This window comes from Tinamus guttatus, unplaced genomic scaffold, assembly GCF_059628265.1.
Source record: "Tinamus guttatus ecotype Peru unplaced genomic scaffold, ASM5962826v1 Tinamus_guttatus_pri_ptg000433l, whole genome shotgun sequence".
Classification (NCBI taxonomy): Eukaryota; Metazoa; Chordata; class Aves; order Tinamiformes; family Tinamidae; genus Tinamus; species Tinamus guttatus.
Window position 1 is genome coordinate 196,949 of NW_028288967.1, and position 21,369 is coordinate 218,317.

At 59.7% G+C, this 21,369-nt stretch overlaps 1 protein-coding gene across 1 annotated transcript; it reads left to right on the forward strand.

Annotated features, from left to right (window-relative positions):
* The first annotated feature begins 600 nt into the window (after positions 1-600).
* RAPGEF3 (Rap guanine nucleotide exchange factor 3) lies at positions 601-17,435 on the forward strand. Its single transcript, XM_088531778.1, has 27 exons — positions 601-885; positions 6,515-6,568; positions 6,908-7,014; positions 7,689-7,810; positions 7,974-8,148; positions 8,583-8,667; positions 8,881-8,941; positions 9,229-9,305; positions 9,442-9,588; positions 9,927-10,036; positions 10,311-10,399; positions 10,833-10,911; positions 11,144-11,294; positions 11,385-11,467; positions 12,460-12,499; positions 12,645-12,726; positions 12,810-12,956; positions 13,783-13,880; positions 14,087-14,212; positions 14,325-14,506; positions 14,574-14,664; positions 15,224-15,274; positions 15,602-15,689; positions 15,971-16,035; positions 16,383-16,437; positions 16,531-16,602; positions 17,305-17,435. Exons 1-27 carry the CDS (start codon positions 601-603, stop codon positions 17,421-17,423), a joined length of 2,841 nt encoding a protein of 946 aa, XP_088387904.1. The 3' UTR covers positions 17,424-17,435.
* The last annotated feature ends 3,934 nt before the right edge of the window (positions 17,436-21,369 follow it).

The following is a 21,369-nucleotide window of genomic DNA, read 5'->3' on the forward strand; positions in this document are numbered from 1 at the left end:
CACGGAGGTGCACAAGATGCATCTGCTGCTGCAGAAGAAACGGAATTAGCAAGCGGGAACTTGGATGGCCTTCTCCTTGGTGTCCCCAAGCCCTGCTGCCTCCGTGTTCTCCTCTCCCTGGGAAACTCAACCAGCAGCACTAGGAGATGGGGGAGCTGCCCCACTTCCACCCCCAGGTCAGCAGGGTCTCCCAGGGTCCAGCCAGGCCCCCTTGGACCGGTTGGGGATCGCAGGGGTCCCGGGCCACACATGTGGCCGAACATGTCCCAGGAACAAGGGACCGGCCGGGGGTCGCGGCAGCCACGTGGGTCGCGGGGACGAGACTCCCGCCCTGCCTCCCCCGGGGGTCCCGGCGCTGCGAGGGGGGTGTCCGCGGCGTCCCGGCCCCGCTGCGGGCGCCGCTCCCGGTCCCAGCGCGCTCGGGGGCGGAGCGCGCCCAGCCCGGCGCGGCGGCGGCGGCGGCGGCGGCGGCAGCGGCGGCGGCGCCGACCCGGCCCGGCCCGGCCCGGCCCGGCCCGCCCCCGAGCCGCGGCGTGGCGGATCCGGAGCCCCGCGCGGCGCTGCGGCCGCGATGGCTCCGTCCCGCCGCGCAGCCGCCGCATGAAGGTGCGCGGGGCCGGGGCGGCGGCCGCGAGCGGGAGCGCGGAGGCGGCGCGGCGGCGGCCCGGGGCTCCGCTGGCCCGGAGCCGCTTGGGCACATGGCGAACCGGGCTGGAGCCGGGCCCCGGAGCGGCCGCGCCGCCGCCGCTACCCGGCGGGCTCGCCGCTGACGGGAACCGGCTCTCGGTGCTGCTCAAGAAGATGCACTTGTTCCGGAGCTCCAGCTACGAGATCCGGCTGGAGGGCGAGGGGGGCAGCCTGCCCCGCATCCAGGGCATCCGCTGGGTGAGTGTGGGCTGTGCGCGTGGGGGCCCGGGGGCGACCACAGGCCACTGAGTGCTGCCCCAGGGGTGCTGGGAGCCCCAGGGGTCCGGCCAGGAGGGAAAGGACCCCTCAACCCACCTTACCTGGTGGTTTTCCCCACGCTGGTGCAGCCCCTTGCAGCATCTACCAGGCTGGGGGCTCCTTGCTTGGCAGTGGTTCTAGGGCTGGTTGCTGTCGTGGGATTAGGGGTGTTAACAGGGACACAACAAAATGGGGAACCTGGGGGACCTACACATGGCCCCAGTGACTTATCTCAGCCTCCAGACCCGCTTCCTGGGCAAGGTTTTGCAGGGCAGGTCCAGGCTCCTGCTGCCTTTCCAGGTGGCCTGGCACGGGGCTGTGATCTGTGACCTGCACGCTGCTCCCCGCCGCCTTGTTTGCTCGCTGCGAGGCAAGGCGTGCGGGGAGAGCGGTTCTGCAGCCGCCTGCCCCGAGCCCTTCTCCAGGCGTAGCTCGCAGCGAGGCATGAAATGAGCCCTGTGCTATTGTGCTCCGGCAGCGAGCGCCCGGGCAGCGGCGGCCGAGCGCGCGCGGGACCCGAGCGTGCGAACAGGAAACACCGTCCCCGCGGCTCTGCCTCTGCACGGTTCGAAATGTTCCTTCTGCATCGGGTCAGACTGTTTCTACAGGGCGAAACCTGCCGCTTGGCAGCAGGACAGGGCTCAGCATCACGGCTCCCAGGCCGGGGTCAGCGCGGTCCCCTTGCCAAGAGCTGCTGGTCTCCCGAGGGGACGTTCGGTCCCCGCTTGTGGCCTCTTCTGGCCCCTTTGGATCAGGAGGTGACAGCAGTGCGTGGCCACAGGCGCGTGCACCCGTCCCAGCGGTGCAAGCACGCGGTTCCAGCACCCTTTTGTTGGAGCTTCTTTGCTCCAGGCCATCTCCGGCCCCTTGCTGCAAGGGGGGACACCTGAGGCCAAAGGTTTTAATGAAAAAAAAACATTAAGGAGACAACCACCCTCTTTTTTTAGCATTTTTATGTGGCACTGAAGTTACTTTACAAATAAGAAAGATTTCCCTCTTTCTTTTCCTTTCCCCTGTTTCCAAGTGGTGGAAACTGATTTCTTTTCCTAACCGAATGCACAGGACAGCAAAACCCAGGCAGCTCAGGAGAGCAGGAGGGTGCAGAGGCAGTATTTAAAAATCCATCTGACAAAATACTGTGAAGAGTATGTGCAGGTGGGAGCTCTCCCTGGCACCGGGCTCAGCTCAGCCCTGGTTTGAGCAACGAGGCTCCAGCTCAGGCTCTCGCTCCTTGGCATCGCTGGTGCATCGCAGCATCCCCAGGCAGCTCTGTGCTTTGTCCCTTCCAAGAACGGCTGTGACACTTGAGTACGAGCGTTATCCGTATGGTGAGAAGACGGAGAGGGGCAGAGCAAGTCCTCCAGAGCCCCCTCTCCATCAAGGGTCCGGGGGGGAAGGCAGGAGCCTGGCTCGCTGCCATGCTCTTGGAGGCTGCGGATGGGCGAGGACTTTCTCTGGAGCCGTAAAGCCTGAAATAGCTCCTGTTGTTTTCCTCGGAATCCCAAACAAAGCGGCGCGCGAGCGCGGAACAGTTGCTCCCGGCCTTGGCTGGGCGCCTGCGGCTGCCGGATTTCTGGAGACAGACAGGATCTGAGTGCCCTTGTGTCCCGTCAGCAGGAAGATGGAAACAGGCAACTCCTTAGGAAGCCGTTTGGAGACGGCAGCGGGGATGCTGTGACAATTAGGCAGGCGCTCAGGGCGGGCCGGGCATCCTGTTGAGTCAGGATGGACTCAGGAACGGCGCAGCACCCGCCATAGCAAAGTGCAGGGGAGCGAGCACACTTTGGGAACACGTTTCAGGACATTTCTAAGACTTTTCCTTGCTGGCCGGTTCACGAGGGGATGTTTGGGGTCTGGAAGGTGCTGAGGACCAGCTGGTGCCCATGCACGGAGGTGGTGACGTCTGCCACCGGGTCCCACGGGAGGGAGCTCCGCGCTGCGGCCGCGGCCTGGCTTGGGTTTGCAAACATTTGCTCTACAATTGCCGGAGAGTTTCCTGTTCCATGGGGCAGTCACGAGGCCCGTGAAAGTTTGCACAGTGAGTAAGTCACGGTGTCCCAGCCGCAGGAGTGGAGTGGTCAGGTTGGGAGCGTCTCCAGGGACCTGCTGCATTTGCAGAGCTGCTCGCGTTCCCCCTGCTCCCCCACTATCTCTTAAGCATCTTGCAAACCACCACGTGCCTGTTCTTGGCTTGGACCAGGACTCTTCTTCTGGTCTGGGCTGCTCAGAGGAGGAAGAAAAAGCCCTGGGGCAAAGAAGGAGCTCCAGGAGATACCTGAGGTCTTGCAGGACTAGGAAATGCTGCCGCAGACCAAGCAGCAAGGGCAGAGCAGCACCTGGCCCAGAAGATGCCAACTCACCCGTGCTGCTGCAGCCCTTCCCATAGAGCCGGGCTTTGTAATCGCCTCTATCATCACCAAGCAGCCGGAAATAAAAGTGTGAGCTTGCAAAATCTTCCCCTTGAGATAACCGCCGTGCAGGTGAAAGCACCTTGAGGAAGGATCGCTCTGATCCCGTCTCGGGGTTAATGCTCAACGTGCGCTAACTGTCCCAGCGCGTGGCGTGGGGAACAGGTCTGACGGGTGCCTGGGCTTCCCGTAGCCTGGGATTTATTCGGCGCGTGCAGCAGAGATGAAAGGTTGTTTATGCAGGGCCGGGGCCGCGCGGGAGCCCGCATCCCTCATCCCGTCGCAGTTTCCCCTCCGTCAGCGCTTGCAGGGGAGATGGAGCCTGTGGATTTGCAGTGTGGAGCGGGGCTTTCTGGTGACTTCTGCCACCGTGGGGTGAGAGGGTGGCCGGGACGAGGTGGCCCCAGGGTGCAGGGATGGGATCACCCAGGCTCTTGGGCAGCGGGAGAGGGAGCTGCTGTTTTCTTTTTGTCTCCCTTCTTTGAACTGAAACAGCTGGAAAAAAAAAAAACAGGAAAAAAAAACAATTGCTGATGGGGGACAGCAGTGGAAATGACAGCACTAAAGGAGCCAAGGGAGTCCCAACCCCAAGAGCTCCCCTGCTCCTGACAGGCATCCGTGGAGCTGGGGGATGCCCTGGAGCCGCTGTTTGGATCCATGAGCAGACGTGGGGACAGACACAGCTCCACAGTCACTGAGATCCCCCTCCAGGTCCCTTCTCCTGGTGATGGGAGCCAGTGTGATGAGGAGCAGGAGGCTCCCAGCCGTGGGGCCTTGTTTGGGGAGAGCAGGAAAGAACGAGAAGGGGAGCCAGGAACTCGCAGGAAGCTCTGGATGTGTCAGGACAGGGACTACAGCCTGGCACTCCCCAGGGTCATCTGTGAAAGGAGAAGGAGATGGAAAATCCATGACCAGGGCCACCATCATACCCATACCCAGGCATGGGTTGAAGGCAGGAGGTGCATGGCTTGGATGCTCCCTTGCGTTTTCATCATTGCAATGACATAGCCATTCCTGCTCAGTATGAAAGGGGAGCAATTTGGAAATACAGTGGGGAATGGGATTAGAATGGGATGCCATGGGTGTCTCGCTGGGCCCCACGTGGGGATGAGGACTTATTTTTGAGACAAATGTAGAAAATCCTGCCCTGCCAGGCTGGAAAATACGTGGGTGAGACTCGCTCTGCTCAGTGCCCTTGCAGGTGGTGGCTGGTCTATCCAGACCCTCAGCCCAGAGCATGAAGAGAATTCCCAGCTATTCCTGACAGCAGTGACAGATTGTTCCAGGAGAGTCCCCAAGCCAAAAAGCGTGATGCTCTTTTAGGTCTGGCTTTGGTAAATGGCAAAGACATTAAAGAGCTGGTCTTAGAAAATAGCACTGGATCAAATCTTCACGTGTTGCTTCAGTTTGAATTAAGCAGAAAAAGAACTCGGTCTCCGTTTGGGTTTTTCCATTCCCAAAGGGTGCGTTTTTAAGGAACAAGGAGGCTATTTAGAGAAAGGGAGCTGGACGGAGGAATTCAGCGCCGTGCGGGAGGGACCGGCTTGCCGTTTCTCATGCGGCACGGTACAAAAGCTGCCTGGAATTTGCATCCCAAACAACAGGGAAGAGCGCTCAGAGATAAGCTCCAGGCTTCGCTGCCTGAATAAACACCTTAGAAAGGACGTGCAGAGGAAGTCGCAGGCACGGGAAGGCGAGCAGGGGGTGGCTGCAGCATGGGAACGGCTGGAGCGTGTCAGATCCGCCTGGAGCGGACACCAGCCTATGGGGGTTCAATATCAACATTGTTTTTTCCAAGTTTTATTCTGCCCTCTCCATTAGTGACTCGTGGCTCTGTTTTCCTGGGGTGGAACTCATGTTTTTGCAGGTAGCAAACTTCGATAGATATTTTTTAGCTCCCATTAAATTGCCTAGTTCTTTCCTTGAGGTAGTTTGGAGCCCGTCACTAGGAATGTGGAAAATCTGGGCTTGTTTTCTTCTGTCCCTTGCTAATATTTAAATTTTACCTGTTCTTCTGTTTTCCTGGTATACTTGGTGCCAACCAGGACTCCCAAACCCTGCTCCACGGAGCTGCTGGTGCCTGGGGTTATTCCTCCCCAAGTGCAGGATCCCCCTCAAATAGCTTCATATTTGCTACCTCCATCTCTTTGGTGTCGAAGAAAACGAGAGGTTGCAATCTGTGATTAAATCAACTGTTTCTAGATCCTCGACATGCCGGGGACCACCAGTGATTGGTGACTGCTTATTTTCATGATTTAGTCTGTAACCTTTTTCCAGCAGTGCTTCATTGGAGACCAGTTCTGCAACATGTAGCCTGCAAAGAAGGATTCAGGCATGCGCTCCTCCCTGGTGCACACAGACACAAAATTCATCGTTTTCTTTGCTGACCACAAGTCTTCTGGACCCCTGTCCTCTTCCATAGTGCAGACAGGAGCAGATCTGGTCCTTAGGTGCCCCCACAAGTTGTTTCTCCAATTCTTCAGGGCCTTCTTGTGCCTTTCCAATAAGCTGCTGGAGCCTGTGATCTTCTCTGTCTTTCACATTTGGAGCCGGTTTCAAAGTTGGAGGAAACCCTTCCAGGTCTGAACGCCTCTCCTCACCCTAGGGCCACACGAGCTTTCTGTGGGTCTTTCTGAAGTTCTTCTCCGCAAGTGTTTGCTCTGTACCCCAAATGCACCGTCTTTGATCGCTGCTTACAAGGATTTTAGTCTTTTAACTTCCTTCTTTTATCTCCCAGCTTCCTTATTTTACTGGAACTTCCCCTTTTGAAATTAAACACAACTGCGGGGGGTTTCTTGTTTGCAAGTCTCTGGCATGCACGTGGTGGTGATGTGAGGATGCTGTAAGGTAACTGTAGTGTTTTGAACTGGGTCCAAACTTGTTTTCCCTTTGGGATATCTCAACCAGCTGCTCCACGAAGCAGTTTTTGGTGGTGTCTGAGGAGTTAACTTTGGTAGTGCCTGTCCATGCAAGTTGGGCACCTTGCGGTAATGCCGATAACCCTCATAGGGGCTGATCCAAGAGCTCAACCCAGCTCCTGTGAAGTCCATGTCCTCCTAAGTGCCTTGGGGGAAGCAGGAACCTGCCTGGACCACGCAGGACGCTGTGGGACCATAGCTGTGACCCCACACTCACCATGTCCCTTCTCTTTGGTTTCGCAGACCCCGCTTTTGGACAGTGAATCTGCCTTGGACTATGGACATAGCCTGACCCAGGTGTGTTGGCAGGGAATATCCACAAAGGCTGAAGTTTGGGATCTGGGGGATGCTGGGGTGGAGGAATGTGCCTTGAAGGCTGAGATGGGAGGACAGGACTGGAGCATCCCAGTGCGCAGGGCCCTCAGCTCAGCGCAGTTGAGCTTTGGTCAGTCCGGGGGCCAGGGATGGAGATCATGTTATGCATGACCTTGGCCGGGTTTAGGACCCTTGCAGGGACAAACCCTGCGATGCCTCGGAGCAATCAGTCCGCACCTCCCTTCCCACGTCCTCATGGCAAGGAGGGGTGCCCGGGGGCACCATTCCCTCTGCAGACCATAGGTCTTCCTTGCCCTCCAGGCATCCTCGGAGAAGATCTGGCGAGCTGGGAAGCTCCTCTTCAGCCACCTCGTGATCACCTGCCCCGGCCTCATCCGTGACCACAAGCATCACCTGCGGCACCACAGGTGGGACATAGAATCGTAGAATCATAGAATGCTGAAGGTTGGAAGGGACCTCTCGAGGTCACCTAGTCCAACCCCTGCACACGCAGGGTCACCTAGAGCACGTGGCACAGGACTGCATCCAAGCGGGTTTGAAGATCTCCAGAGAAGGAGACTCCACAACCTCTCTGGGCAGCCCGTTCCAGGGCTCTGGCACCCTCCCTGTTAAGGAATTTTTCCTTAAGTTCCTGTGGAACTTTTGGTGCTTCAGTTTGTGACCGTTTCCTCTAGTTCTGTCGGTGTCACCAGTGAAAAGAGGCCGCCCCATCCTCCTCACTGCCTCCCTTGAGGTACTTCTAGACACTGCTCAGGTCCCCTCTCAGCCTTCTCTTCTCCAGCTGAACAGGCCCAGCTCCCTCAGCCTCTCCTCATAGGGCAGATGTTCCAGGCCCCTGATCATCCTCGTAGCCCTGCGCTGGCCTCTCTCCAGCAGCTCCACATCCCTCTTGTCCTGTGGAGCCCAGAACTGGACACAATACTCCAGATGTGGCCTCACCAGGGCTGAGCAGAGGGGTGCCACGCACTGGGGGTACCACGGGCTGCTCCAGGCTCCGTCCAGGGACCGGGCACCCCGAGGATGTCAGGATTCGCCCTGCCCCTTGCAGGCAGTGCCCTCCTCATGCTGTGTGCCCTTGCAGGCAGTGCTGCTCCGGGAAGGAGCTGGTGGACTGGCTGCTGGGCGCGGGGCTCGGCGTGCAGACGCGGAGCCAGGCGGTCGGCGTGTGCCAGGTGCTGGTGGACGGAGGAGTCCTCACGCACGGTGAGCAGGGGCAGCACCTGGGACCCCAGAGGTCTCTCTGGGGCTGTTGGTGACGTGGGTCGGGGTACCAGCCAGCGTCTCCCATGGGTGCGCACGCGCCTGGCCGTGCCCAGCCGGCCGTGCCACCGGGCACAGCTCAGTTCCCACGCGCTTCTTCCCGCAGTGAAGCAGGAGTGGCACTTCCAGGACAAGGACACGCAGTTTTACCGCTTCGCGGAGCTCGAGCTGAGCCCCGAGCCTGGCCATGGGCTTCGGGATGCGGAGGAGCTGCTGGAGGCACTGGGCTACCTGGCCCAGCTGGGCCCTGATGCGCTGCTCACCATGGCCCTGCGCAAGCCGTGAGTGTCCAGGCCGTCCCCAGGGAGTGGGAGGGACACAGGGCCCGTTTCAACCCAGCTTCACTCGCGGTGGCTGGAGATGCCAAAGGCTGCCATGGACAGAGCTCAAGGAAGGTTTTCTGCACAGGGCTGGGGTGCAGGGTGACCCGAGCATCTTCTCCCAGGCTCTCGGATGGCTCCGAGGACCTCAGAGCGCAGTGGTACCCATGCAGGGTATTTAGTGGCCCTTGTTTGAGACCCTCCTGGCACCTTCTGGACAATACTTTGGGGAGAGAAAGAGGCTTCCCTGCCCACCAGGCTGTGTCTGTAGAGGAGCGTTTGCACCGGGCTGTGCCCCAGGACGTGGCAGGGAGAGGGTACAGAGCCTTCTCCGGGGGTGCCATATCCCACAGCACTGGATCCCGGACTGCCACTTACTCCAGCTCTCCCCGCAGGCCCACGCAGCGCACAGAGGATGAGCTGGAGCTCATATTTGAGGAGCTCCTGCACATAAAGGCTGTGGCTCATCTCTCCAACTCGGTGAGTGTGGCCATGCTGTGCTCCTCGTCTCCAAACTCTGCCCTGGCTCATCGTCACCTCCCAAGGCATCGGGACATCTCCCCGTTCTCCCCCTCTGCCCTCTCCAACCACCGCGGGGTCCCTTCATGTCCCTGCCACCTCTGTTTGAACGCGTCCCCTCCTCGCTCGGCTCCAGGCCGTGGTGGCACTAAGGGAGGGCGCCTCTCGCTGCAGGTGAAGCGGGAGCTGGCGGCCGTGCTGATGTTCGAGTCGCACCCCAGGGCCGGCACCGTGCGTGAGTATCGGCCTCAGCTGGCCCTTGCTCCAGGAGAGGCTGCTGGGCTGGGCTGGCATCTCGAAGAGGGTCCCCTGCTAAGGACGAGCGGCTGGAGCCATTGCCACCAGCTGGGGACATGCCCGATGTCCTGCAGCAACCTTAGGATCTTCACGGACCAGAGATGGAGGGGACTAAAGCACCTGGGCCGGGTTGGCTCCTGGGGTGGCTGAAGAAGGCCGATGCCCATGGGGGATGCTCAGGGGACACCCCTGTCCCAGTGCTGGACACCACAGTTTTCTTTGCAGTGTTCAGCCAAGGAGATAAAGGCACATCGTGGTACATCATCTGGAAGGGCTCGGTGAACGTGGTCACCCACGGCAAGGTACATGGAGCCCCTGGAGCTCCCTAGGCCCATCCTCACCCTCACTGTCCCCAAGTGCTGGTGGAGCTCTCTAGACACTCAGCTTTGATGGTCCAGAGCGAGGGTGAGGGCTCCCACCCTGTCCCTCCTTCCCCAGGGCTTGGTGGCCACCCTACACGAAGGGGACGATTTTGGGCAGCTGGCCCTGGTCAACGACGCGCCCCGTGCGGCCACCATCATTCTGCGGGAGGACAACTGCCACTTCCTGCGTGTGGACAAGCAGGACTTCAACCGCATCCTCAAGGTGAGCAGGACCCTGGACACGTCAGCGCTGCTCGCTCCAAGGCGCTTCATGCCTCTCATGTGGGATGCACTGGGGTCATAGTGCTCCCAGGGCCCCGGGAAGGTCTTCTCTTCTTCTGCATCTCCGATGTGGTTTTGGGGATGCAACCAGCTCCCCTGGCACCACCCAGGGTGCCTGCTCCCATGGGTTTGAGACACTAGCACCCATCATTGCCCACCAGCTCCAGTGCAGGGTGCAGGAGGCCGTGAGCAGCCCTGGGCCATGGTTTTGGGGGATCGGATCAAGGTCCCGGAGCCCGGCATCCCTCTCCGACGCTCATGGCAGTTCTCACTCTCTAGGATGTCGAGGCCAACACCATGCGTCTGAAGGAGCACGGGAAGGTGGTGCTCATCCTGCACAAGAACCTGCAGGGTGGCAGCAGCCAGTCGGTCACAGCGAGGAGCAGCAGGTAACAGTGGCCCGTCCCCATCCCTCCTTGCTTGGAGGTGTCCCTGGGTGAGGGACACGTGTCTGCAGGGCTCCCAGTGTCCCCATGTCCCTTGCTGGCTGCAGCCCATCTCTGAGCTGGTGCCGTCCCGCTCCCTTTGGAGGACTCCCCTGGGAGGATCCTGTCCCCGGAGCGGGGACAGGGATGCCTGGCCAAGCTGGCTGTCCCTTGGTGAGGACACGGCTCTGGTGCTGTGTCCTTCCCTGCCTGATGCTCCCTGCGTTCTCCCTGCCAGGTACTCGGTGATGGCTGGGACGCCCGAGAAGATCCTGGAGCATCTGCTGGAGTTCATGAGGCTGGACGCGACGCTCTATGACCCTGCGGGTACGTGGGCATCCCTGCCCTGGCAAGGACAGCCTGGGTACCCCCAAAAAGCAGCTGGTCTCACCCTTAGGAGAAGGTGATTCCCTTCACCTCCCTCTGCCTTTTAGCGAGGAAAATAGGGTGAGGGAGGAACCAGGAGATGTCCCCAGTGAGTAAGGAATGAGCTTCTGAACTAGCCTCATCCAAGGCTGTTTTGTGAGCTCCTTTCTGCCTGCTGAACTTCTGCCATTTCTTTAACGCTTTCATCCCTATAAGCTCACGTTCTTGCCAGCCCTTTCCTCAGCATTTAGGAACAAATCATGGCCTGGGTCCAAGACCAAGAGCAGAGTCCCCACGGAGGGAAGATTGTGGTTGCCCCAAATAGACCCCGAACAGGGGATGGGTGCCCAGAGCTTCGTGAAGCCCGAACAGGGCCCGGTTTGGTCTCTTGCAGACACCCTGCTGGGGGATTTCCTGCTGACATACACCGTGTTCATGCCGACGTCGCAGCTCTGCAGAGCCTTGCTGCACCAATATCCTTCTGCAGATGAAGGGGGGCCGGGGGGTCCACACCACAGCGTGCATCCCCCTGCCCAGGACTGCTCCGCTTGCTCCCTGCCTTCCCAGTGGCTCCTTGGTGGACTCCAAGAGAACCCCAGGTTTCTCAGGCACAGAGCATCCCCTGTCTCTCCTCCTGGTATTGGGGTCTCCTCCCTGTCCTCTCCCCTCATTCCCAGTGGTGACCCCCTCCTTGACTCATCCCACTTTCCGCGCGGAGCCGCTGGAGGGCTCGGAGCAGGAGAAGGCCACCTACTCCCTGCACAAGCGCCGCAAGATCCTGCGGCTGGTGAGCCAGTGGGTGCTGCTCTACGGGCGCCTGCTGCAGGGCGACCGCAGCACCACGGCCCTGCTGCAGGTACGCGACGCCGGGAGGGAGCTGGCACCGTCCCGAGGGCATCGGGACGCGGCCGGGCCCTGCTGAGCGCCCGGCGTCTCCCATCCGCAGAACCTCGCAGACCTGGCGAGCCAGGACCCTCGCCTGGGTGGGATGGTCCAGGAGCAAGCGCAGGACCGGCGGCGGCCCAGACCGTGAGTCATAGAATCATAGAATCACAGAATCATAGAATCATAGAATCACAGAATGCTGAAGGTTGGGACCTCTCGAGGTCACCTAGTCCAACCCCCTGCACACGCAGGGTCACCTAGAGCACGTGGCACAGGGCTGCGTCCAAGCGGGTTTGAAGATCTCCAGAGAAGGAGACTCCACAACCTCTCTGGGCAGCCTGTTCCAGGGCTCTGGCACCCTCACTGTGAAGGAATTGTTCCTTAAGTTCCTGTGGAACTTTTGGTGCTTCAGTTTCTGGCTGTTTCCTGTAGTTCTGTCGGTGCCACCAGTGCAAAGAGGCCGCCCCATCCTCCTCACGGCCTCCCTTGAGGTACTTCTAGACACTGCTCAGGTCCCCTCTCAGCCTTCTCTTCTCCAGCTGAACAGGCCCAGCTCCCTCAGCCTCTCCTCACAGGGCAGATGTTCCAGGCCCCTGATCATCCTCGTAGCCCTGCGCTGGCCTCTCTCCAGCAGCTCCACATCCCTCTTGTCCTGTGGAGCCCAGAACTGGACACAATACTGCAGATGTGGCCTCAGCAGGGCTGAGCAGAGGGGCAGGATCCCCTCGACCTGTTGGAGACTCTTCCTGATGCCCCCAGGATCCTATTGGCCTCCTTGGCCATGAGGGCACCTGCTGCCTCATGGTCAACTTGTCGTCCACCAGGACACCCTGCGGAAGGACGGGGATGCCCATCCCAAAGACAGCCTGGTGGCACCCCAGGGCCACCGCATGCTCTGGAGGCCACAGGGAATTGCACTTTCCTTGGGGTGAGGTCTTAGCAATCCAGACAAGCTTGCAGTGCAATCGCTTGGCATCCTGGCGTGGCACTGACAGCTCCCGAGCATCCTCAGCCTCGGCACCAGGATTTCCCAACACGGCCGAGGCTCAGGGGTGCTGGATGGTGCACGGGTGCTCAGCGGGTCCACCGCCGTGGTCTCCTGGGCTCTAAGCCCACATTTACTCCTCTCTGTGCAGGCTGGAGAACGGAGGCGGCAGCGTTTCTCCCCAGCCGAAGGTAGGGGCAGCCCTGACAACTGCAGGGAACTAGAGTTGGGTCATCTCTGCCCTTCCCTCCATGGTCCCCATGCAGGAGGGAGGGTCAGTGCATGGGCCCAAAGCATCACCCCGCACTGACCGTCTCTCTCCCACCTTGACCCCAGGCTCGAAGCTCCGTGAACTGGTTTTCAGGCCAGGAGGAGGCAATTCTAAACAGCAGCTGTGCCTTAAGAGCTCAGGACAAAGGTACAGGTGACACACACGTGTGTCCCTGCTGGAGGGGCTCCGTCCCCTCTGTGATGTCCCTCTAAATCCTTTTCCCTCCCCAGTGCCCTATGAGATCTACAGACCCGACCACTCGTGCCTCATCACGGTGCTGCCCGTGAACGCCTCGGTGCGGGACATCCTCCGTGCCCTCACCCCCAAGCTGGGCCGGGACGGCGAGCACCTCCTGGTGAAGGTTAATTCAGCTGGAGGTGAGCAGGATCTCCGTGTCCTCGGAGAGGCTTTTCTTGCTGGAGAGCTGCAAATGCACCGCGGGCTGCTGCCCTGCAGGGAATAAAGGCAGCATTTGCTGGGTTCTTGGATAGGATCATAGAATCATAGAACGCTTAAGGTTGGAAGGGACCTCTCGAGGTCACCTAGTCCAACCCCTGCACACGCAGGGTCACCTAGAGCACGTGGCACAGGGCTGCGTCCAAGCGGGTTTGAAGATCTCCAGAGAAGGAGACTCCACAACCTCTCTGGGCAGCCTGTTCCAGGGCTCTGGCACCCTCACTGTCAAGAAATTCTTCCTTAAGTTCCTGTGGAACTTTTGGTGCTTCAGTTTGTGGCCATTTCCTCTAGTTCTGTCGGTGCCACCAGTGCAAAGAGGCCGGCCCCATCCTCCTCACTGCCTCCCTTGAGGTACTTCTAGACACTGCTCAGGTCCCTCTCAGCCTTCTCTTCTCCAGCTGAACAGGCCCAGCTCCCTCAGCCTCTCCTCACAGGGCAGATGTTCCAGGTCCCTGATCATCCTCGTAGCCCTGCGCTGGCCTCTCTCCAGCAGCTCCACATCCCTCTTGTCCTGTGGAGCCCAGAACTGGACACAATCCTGCAGATGTGGCCTCTGCAGGGCTGAGTAGAGAAGCAATCTCTCAACTCACCAGGACTCGATCTCTCTACTCACCAGGGCTGAGTAGAGGATCTACTCACTCCTGCTGGGGCTGGAAGCAGCTGGGTTGGGAGCTGGTCACCGGTCCATCCCAGCTCCGTGCCGGGATGCCGGCTGCATCCCGATGCCGACCGTCCTCTCTCCCGCAGATAAAGTGGGGCTGCAGATGGATGCCGTGGGGGTGTTCACCTCGCTGGGGCTCAACGAGAGGCTCTTTGCCGTGAGCGTGGAGGAGCTGTGTGGCCTGGTGAGCGCAGGGTGGGTTGGACGGGCAGCCCAACACGGGGGAGACCAGGGCTGGGCACGACCAGGGAAGGATGGAGCTGTAGGCAGGGCTGTCCATGAGATGGGGTTTGTGCCCAGGGTGAGAGGTTCCTCCATCCCGCAGAGCCATCCTGGTCTTCCCTCTTGCTAACAGCAGGGTGGGATGGGTGTCCCCTCTCCCATGCGCAGATCCCCCATCCCGAGCAGCTGGGTCCCAGCACCGGCTCCTCTGAAACCCTGGACCTCATCAGCTCCAAGGACCTGGCCAGCCACCTCACGGACTATGACTGGAACCTCTTCAAGAGCATCCACCAGGTAGGGTCAACGCAGGGTCCGGGGAAACCCCCCCTGCACCCCTCGCCCTGATCTGCATCCCGGGATGCCCACCCGGCGCGGGATCCCTCGCCGACGGCGTTGGGCTCTGCAGGTGGAGATGATCCACTACATCGTGAGGCCGCAGAAGTTTCACGACGTGACCACGGCCAACCTGGAGCGCGTGATGCGGCGCTTCAACGAGCTGCAGTACTGGGTGGCCACAGAGCTGTGCCTCTGCCCCGAGGTGGGCCGGCGAGCCCAGCTCCTCCGCAAGTTCATCAAGTTGGCTGCACAGTGGGTACCTGCGCGGGCAATCGGGTCCCTCTCCGCGTGCTCTGGCTGACTCTGCCCTCGCTTGCAGCCTCAAGGAGCAGAAGAACCTGAATTCCTTCTTTGCGGTGATGTTTGGTGTGAGCAACACGGCCGTGAGCCGCCTCGCCAAGACCTGGGAGGTGAGGAGCCACCAGAGCCCTCCCGTGGGCTCGTGGTGGCCCCACGGAGCCTCCCAAGGAGGGGCAGATCCGTGTCCTCTGGCCTGACCAAGGGCTGAGGGCAATGGCCTGGCCAGGCTGCTGGGGGCCAAGCTGACCCCACACCCCAAAATCCCAAAGTGGGAGATCTGCTAATGCCGGGAGTGTCTTTCCCGGTTTCCCACCTAGAAGAGGGGCAGGATCAGAGCAGACATTCGAATCAGCTCAGTGCCCAAATCCCATGAACCTTCATGGAAACCCCCACCAAATCTACCCCTCCTAATAAGCACCGGGACCAAGGGGTGTCGCAGAGCCAAACTCTCAGAGATGGGGAATACAGGGCGTGAAAACCAGGAGATCCCTGGAGACCTGAAGGGCATCACGCTGCATCCCAGCCTTCATGCTGGTGATGCCCAAGCTGAAGCTTGGCCAGATGCTGCCACCACCGATGGGCACATTCCCCTCTGCCGTGAGCTTGCGGCAGCCGCGGCTCTGGAGGGGACACGGTGCTGGTGACACTCTGGTGACACTCTCTGCACAGAGGCTGCCCCACAAGATCCGGAAGCTGCACTCGGCGCTGGAGCGGATGCTGGTGAGCACGACCCCCTTCCTGCCCACGTCATTCCCACCTGGAGGATGAGCCAGAGCAGGGATGCTCCCGTGCGCATCAGGATGGGGTCGTGGGTGCACAAGAAAGGGGAAGGTCTCCCCCATCTCCCTGCATTTGCCGGGGCTCCCTCCTGCCCTCAGTGCCCAAAAACACACCGGGTCACGGGGACAGGGACAGTGCCACCTTCTCCCCCGAGCTCTGACACATGCGGGTTCAGGACATCGAAGGGCTCTTCTCCTGCGCATCTCCCTCCTCGGAAGCATTTTGTGTCTCTGGCTGCCCCATGCTGAAATCTGGTTCTGTCCCCAGGACCCCTCGTGGAACCACAGGGTCTACCGGCTGGCCGTCGCCAAGCTGAGCCCCCCCATCATCCCCTTCGTGCCCCTTCTCCTCAAAGGTAGGTGACTCGGCACCTGCCAAAGGGAACCCTTCACCTGCATCCAAGAGGTTCCTCATCCTCATCTGGGACCCCAAGACATAGCCAGGCAGCTGGTCCTCATGCCGTGAGGTCCTCTTGCAAAACACGGCTTGCGTGGGGCACTGCCTGGCCCCAGGACTCAGAGGACTGAGCCCTTGGCCCCACCACTGCTTGCTCTTTGCAAGGCGAAAGCTGAGGCAATGCACGGTACCTTGAAGCCAAGCCCCGGTCTCAGTCTGATCCCAAGATTTCACCCGCAGATATGACGTTCATCCACGAGGGCAACCGCACATTGGCCGAGAATCTCATCAACTTTGAGAAGATGGTGAGTGAGGCAGCGTTGCTGCCCCATGGAAGGGCAGCTCCCGTCACCTCCATCCTCTGGGGGCCTTGGGATCTGCCTGTCACCCCGTGTGTGGGACGTGCCCCCTGCACAGCCTCCGCTGGAGGCAGGTGAAGAGCATCCACGTGGCCTTAGTGCAGCTCTCCAAGAGTCCCCTTGGAGCTCTTGGAGCGTGTCAGGAGCAGCCAGGACTGGCTTCCAGCTGCTGTCCTTCGCAGAGGGCATGAGGCAGCCACATCCGCTACCAAAGCCAGAGGGGACCGTGTCTCACCAGCCTGGGAGCAGAATGGTGGATGTGGCAGCAAGTGACCCTTGTGCATTGCCCACAGCACATGATGGCTAAGACCGTACGTGTCCTGCAGCGCTGCCAGGGACACGCGCACGGTGAGCGCTCGCCCAAGGGCTCAGGTTGGGCTGGCGTCACCCACGGGTGGCTTTGGGGACACTGCTAAGCTCCTGGTCTCTCTCTCCACCTAGCCCCACTCTCCCCACTGCGGAGTCGCTCCCCACACCGCCTGGAGGACCCCAAGGCCATGAGGATCTCCACGTGTACGGCTTGAGCTTGCGGAGCCGCTCGGAACCCTGCGCTCCCACCCAGGGGCTCCGCGTGGGGAACACGTGTCCTTGCGTGGTGCAGTCCCTTGGGGACACCATAGGGACATCAGCCTCATTGCAATGGGAGGAAGCTGAGCTGGGCACTTTGGGGATCCAGGGATGGAGGCTGAGCTCCCTCTCCCTGCCATGTTGAGCAGTGTGAGCCTGTGTCCCACGTTCTCCTGGATGGAGACTCCAGGCTGCTCCCTGTTGTGCTGAAGGGAGAATCCGGCTGCGATTCCCACCTGCCTGCGTGCCCTAACCGTGCCGTACGGCTCTAGCCATAGGCAGCAGCCGGGTGCATCGCTTCGTCCTGGGGTACAAGGCTGTTCGTATTCCTACCCCTATTCCCCAGAAGTGATGGAGGGGGTTCAATGAGCCACTCCAGAGGCAACGGAGGAGGCTAGAGGTGACAGAGAGGGATGGGTGAGCTGAGCCAAAGGCGTCGGAGGGGGTCTGCAAGCTGAGCCCGAGGGGATGCAATGGGATGGGGTGAACCCAACTGGAGGTGGATGGATGGGTCAAGTCAGAAGCGATGGATGCAGCTTGTGAGCAGAGACAGAGCTGCCAGAGGAGGCTGGTGAGCAGAGCTGGTGCTGCTGAAGGAGGAGCCCAGCCAGAGGCATCAGCCCAGCTTCGGTTCCGTCTCTCTTGCAGGCTCCGAGCAGTCCCTGAGCGTGCGGAGCCCCGTCTCCACCTGGGCCTACCTGCAGCACCTGAAAGCCATCGACAGCCAGAAGGAGCTGCTGCGGCTCTCGCGAGGCCTGGAGTCCTGACGGAGGGCGCGGAGGGGACGCGGAGCAGGGACGGAGCGGGCGGCCCTGCAGCTCGCTGCCCGCTGCAGCGCGGGGCCGCGGCGGAGCTGCCCGAGGGCACCCGTGCGCCCGGTCCAGCACTGGAGCCCGCGGGGGCTGCAAGCGGGCCAAGGCCGCGGACAGTGGGGCCACGGGCCCGCGCACAGTGAGCAATAGAGGTATTTTTGTATGCAAGGCTGCGCTCGCCTTTCTGCTCCGTGCAGCAGCCCTGGTTCGCTCCGTGGAACAGGGTGGCCCTGTGGTGCTTCCTGCCCTGGGGGTGCCAAGGCTGGGAGATGCCCTGTCTCGTGGTGGGGGCTTAACCAGGGCTTCCCGGTGGGCAGATCTGGCTCCATCGGGACATGCAGGATGAGGTCGCACTTGTGCTTTGGGAGCTGTGACCACCCAGGGGATCAGTGGCTGGACAGCTTGGTGTGGTGACAGTGGGCAAAGTCCCTGGCCCTGGGGACAGGGCAGCCCCCACGAGCTAATGTCACCGTTGCCCATGCTTCAGTTTCTCCCCATGGATGGGGGCAAGACCACCACCCACAGCGGGGGTACAGGGCATGGAGCCAGGACAGTATCCATAGTGGAAAAGTGCTGCGATGGCTCTTTGGGATGGAGCCTGTGACCTGATGATTGTCCTGGTTTGCAGCCGGGGATGGCCAGGATGGGCCATTATCCCTTCCGGGCGCTCTCCGCATCCAGGATGGAGTGTGGCCTGGTTGTCTCTGTGGGCACCATGACCTGGTGTTAGCAGGAAGGAGAGCAGCAGGGCAACCTCCTTTGCACTGCTTGGGCCCAAGCTGGGCCCGACCCTTCCCAAAAGCACAAGCAGAAGATCAGGAGTATACGTTCAAAGGGCTCTTAGCTCCCAGTGGCAGATCCAAAAGACCCAAGAGATGAGGACTCCCATCCCTTGCTCCAGAAGATCTCTGGATGTGCACAGAGCAGATGTAGTTGCTCAGAGAGGTCCTCAAATTTCGGTTTCAGGGAAGATTGCTGCCCCTAAACATCTCCCTGGAGCCTGGCAGATGCTCTCAGCCTATGGTAGGGCATCTTCTGGCCACAGATCGGTGCCTCACTTGAGACATCAGGTAGCCTTGCTCAAACCCCCAAAACATGATACACCTGGACGCAACCACTGCACAGTAGGAACCCCTGGTCTCAGCCAATGCTTCCTAGTCAGCTATTGGGCAAAGACATGATGCCAAACCCTGGCAGACCCAACTGAGCGGTGGGGATGGTGTCAATGTGCAGGACTGCAGCTAAGGTAGGTGTTCTGAGCGTGCTTTAAACGACCTAGTCGCATGATGGTGACAGGGTAAGGGGCAAGGTGCTCATCCACCAGCCCCATTTGGGAGCCCCGCAACCCAACCAGCTCATCTGAAAACTCCGCTGGGTCTTGGCCCTGGTGTCGGCGCTTGCCATGTCCCCGCTCCACGTGTACGGAAGAAGCTGCCACCGCTTCCCATCACATCAGCTGAGCCCCGTCAGCCTCGCAGGACATTGCAGAGCACCCGCAGGGATGGGGGAGCAAAGCAAACTCTCAGGAGATAACGGTGTGTCCTTCTCCAGGGCAAAAGAGAGAGGCAGTGCCAGATCCCTTGGGATCTAGGCCCTAATGGGGCAGCCCAAAACTCCCTGTCACATTCCGAGGGGTTGGGTTTTCCCTCAAAACAGCCCCGAAAGGAAGGAGCTCATTGGTGGGGAAGGAAGGGTTAAATCGGAGTTGCATTTTCTTTTTCCATATGTTTGTAGGCCTCCAGATTACCCTCAGTCCATAGGTTTGCTGGCGCTGGGCTCGCTGGCTGCCTGCATAGATGGACACGTCCAGGGGCTTTTCTCTTCCTCGACTGCAGACAGGATTCTGGCCCAGTCATCCGTCTTGGCTGGAGAAATCCCTGCTCAAGTGGAAAAGCTGAGTCTTGGCTATTTTTCCCTATCCAGGCTGTAAAGAGCTCCCTGCAGAGGTGCCGTATGGGCAGCACTGCACATGCAGCCCATGCACGGGATCGTGCCCGTGTCCTCCTGCAGTGCAAACACCTGCAGAAGGTCTGGTGAGGAGTCAGCGGCTGGCAGAGCTGGCATCCCCAATGTGTGAAACTGCTCACCTACCACCTCCCAGCAGGAATATTCCATTCTGTCAACACCCTCTAGCTGCTTCCCAGGCAGAAGCTACCCAAGGTTAGCACAGCTGAGATAAGGAAACGGTTCTGGCAGGTTTAATGGGTCCTTAGGAACAACAAGTCGTGTCCAACGTGTAGCCTCCCATGGGAGACCCCTCTGCACTGGTCCTGGGGCTCCCCATGAAATTTGCAGTATAATCCTGAATTAAACCCACTCTGTTTAACCCCTTATGAGCCCTGAGTGTCTCTCACTGCCAGTATCCCACCCTCTCTTGCCCACCCTCCGTAGTCCGAAATCTGCATTCTTCCCAGGAGCACAAGCTTGTAGGTACAGGCCCTGCCAGCAATTCCCACGGAGCTCCAGGAGCCCTAGGAGGTCCTAAGGGTGTGAGAAGCTCTGGAGAAATATTATGGTGAAGGGCAGCAAATCCAGCAGGATCCAGACAGGAGGATGCCAGGAAGAGGCAAGGCTGAAGCTCAGTTTCAGGCAGCCCTGCCCATAGAGAACATGGGACTAGGAGAAAACAAGAGGCTGCATCTGGTTTCAGATCAAAATCACTTCAGATCAGAATCATGGGAAGAGTCAGGTCTGGACAGGGCTGTAGTGCAAGGTGTGAGGGCTAATGATGTTGTTATTGGAATCAGGAGCACACGTGCGGACAGAGCCTGCTAGGAGAGGATCTTGGCTGCTTGGACTTTGGGTTTTGATCCTACATCCACCATGTGCCCCATCCTGGGAGCTGGGGTTCTTTGCTGTTGACGTGGTGTGTGTTTGGGCAATTATCTTCTTCTTTCTGAGCCTCAGCATGACAGGAAGAGTGACACAGACCCAGCCCCTGACTCACCACCATTCTGCAACACCCCTCATGGGCGAGCGCCCTGAAAGAGTTAGGGTAACAGGGTTTGGTAACAGCCAGCAACCAGTGACATTGTCCTTTTCCTGTCCTCAGTGACTGACACCAGACCATGGCGCAGCAAAGTCTGCTTGTCCCCAGACCGTGAGAGCAGGCGTGAAAAAGCAGGATGTTCCCAGGAACCTGGGGTTGGCAGCGGTTCATGGCACAGCTCGTTGGTGGAGAAAGAGACGTGCCGTACCATGGGAGTGTGCAAGGAACCCATGAGCAAGTGGGGAATGCTCACACCTCCACGAGGAGCCAACTTTGGGAGGGTGCAGCTGAGAAACGAGAACAAATAGGCAGTTTTTACCTCCTTGCTAGCAGAGCTGATGCTCCAGGTTAAGCCTGAGATGAGCAGAATCCTCCTTGGCTGTGGTGCCAAGGAAGCAACTTTCTACAATAGGAGCAATAGGTCCCACATCTACACTTCCAGGGAGGTGCCATTCCTAGAGGCCCTCAGGCAAATCTTCTACCCCGGAGTCCTTGTGGGGTGACTGAACGATGCCCCTTTGGGTTTCTGCAGGGTGTCCAAAGCAATGACTGAATCTCTTGTATGTAGGGCCAGCGGCATGGACCAAGACCCAACTCGGGAAAGGTCCACCATGCCTCAAGAACAGGTCAAAAATCTAATGAGGCTCCTATAGGGTTGAGTGTGTTGTGGGGATAATCAGACTGATTACCCAGGGAGAAGGCGAAGTGCAAGGCTGAACGTTCTCCTTGCTGCAGCACGTGCTCTCCTTCAGCCGCAGGCCAAAGGGAGATGTCTGGTGATGGACTCCCATGTGTGTGCTCAACCACAGCGGGCAGCCCAGGAGCTGCAGGACCCGCTCCTTCACCTTCCTCTCTCCAAGCATCTCAGGGATGTGTTGAGACCTTTAACAGACACGAGGGTTTCAACATTGT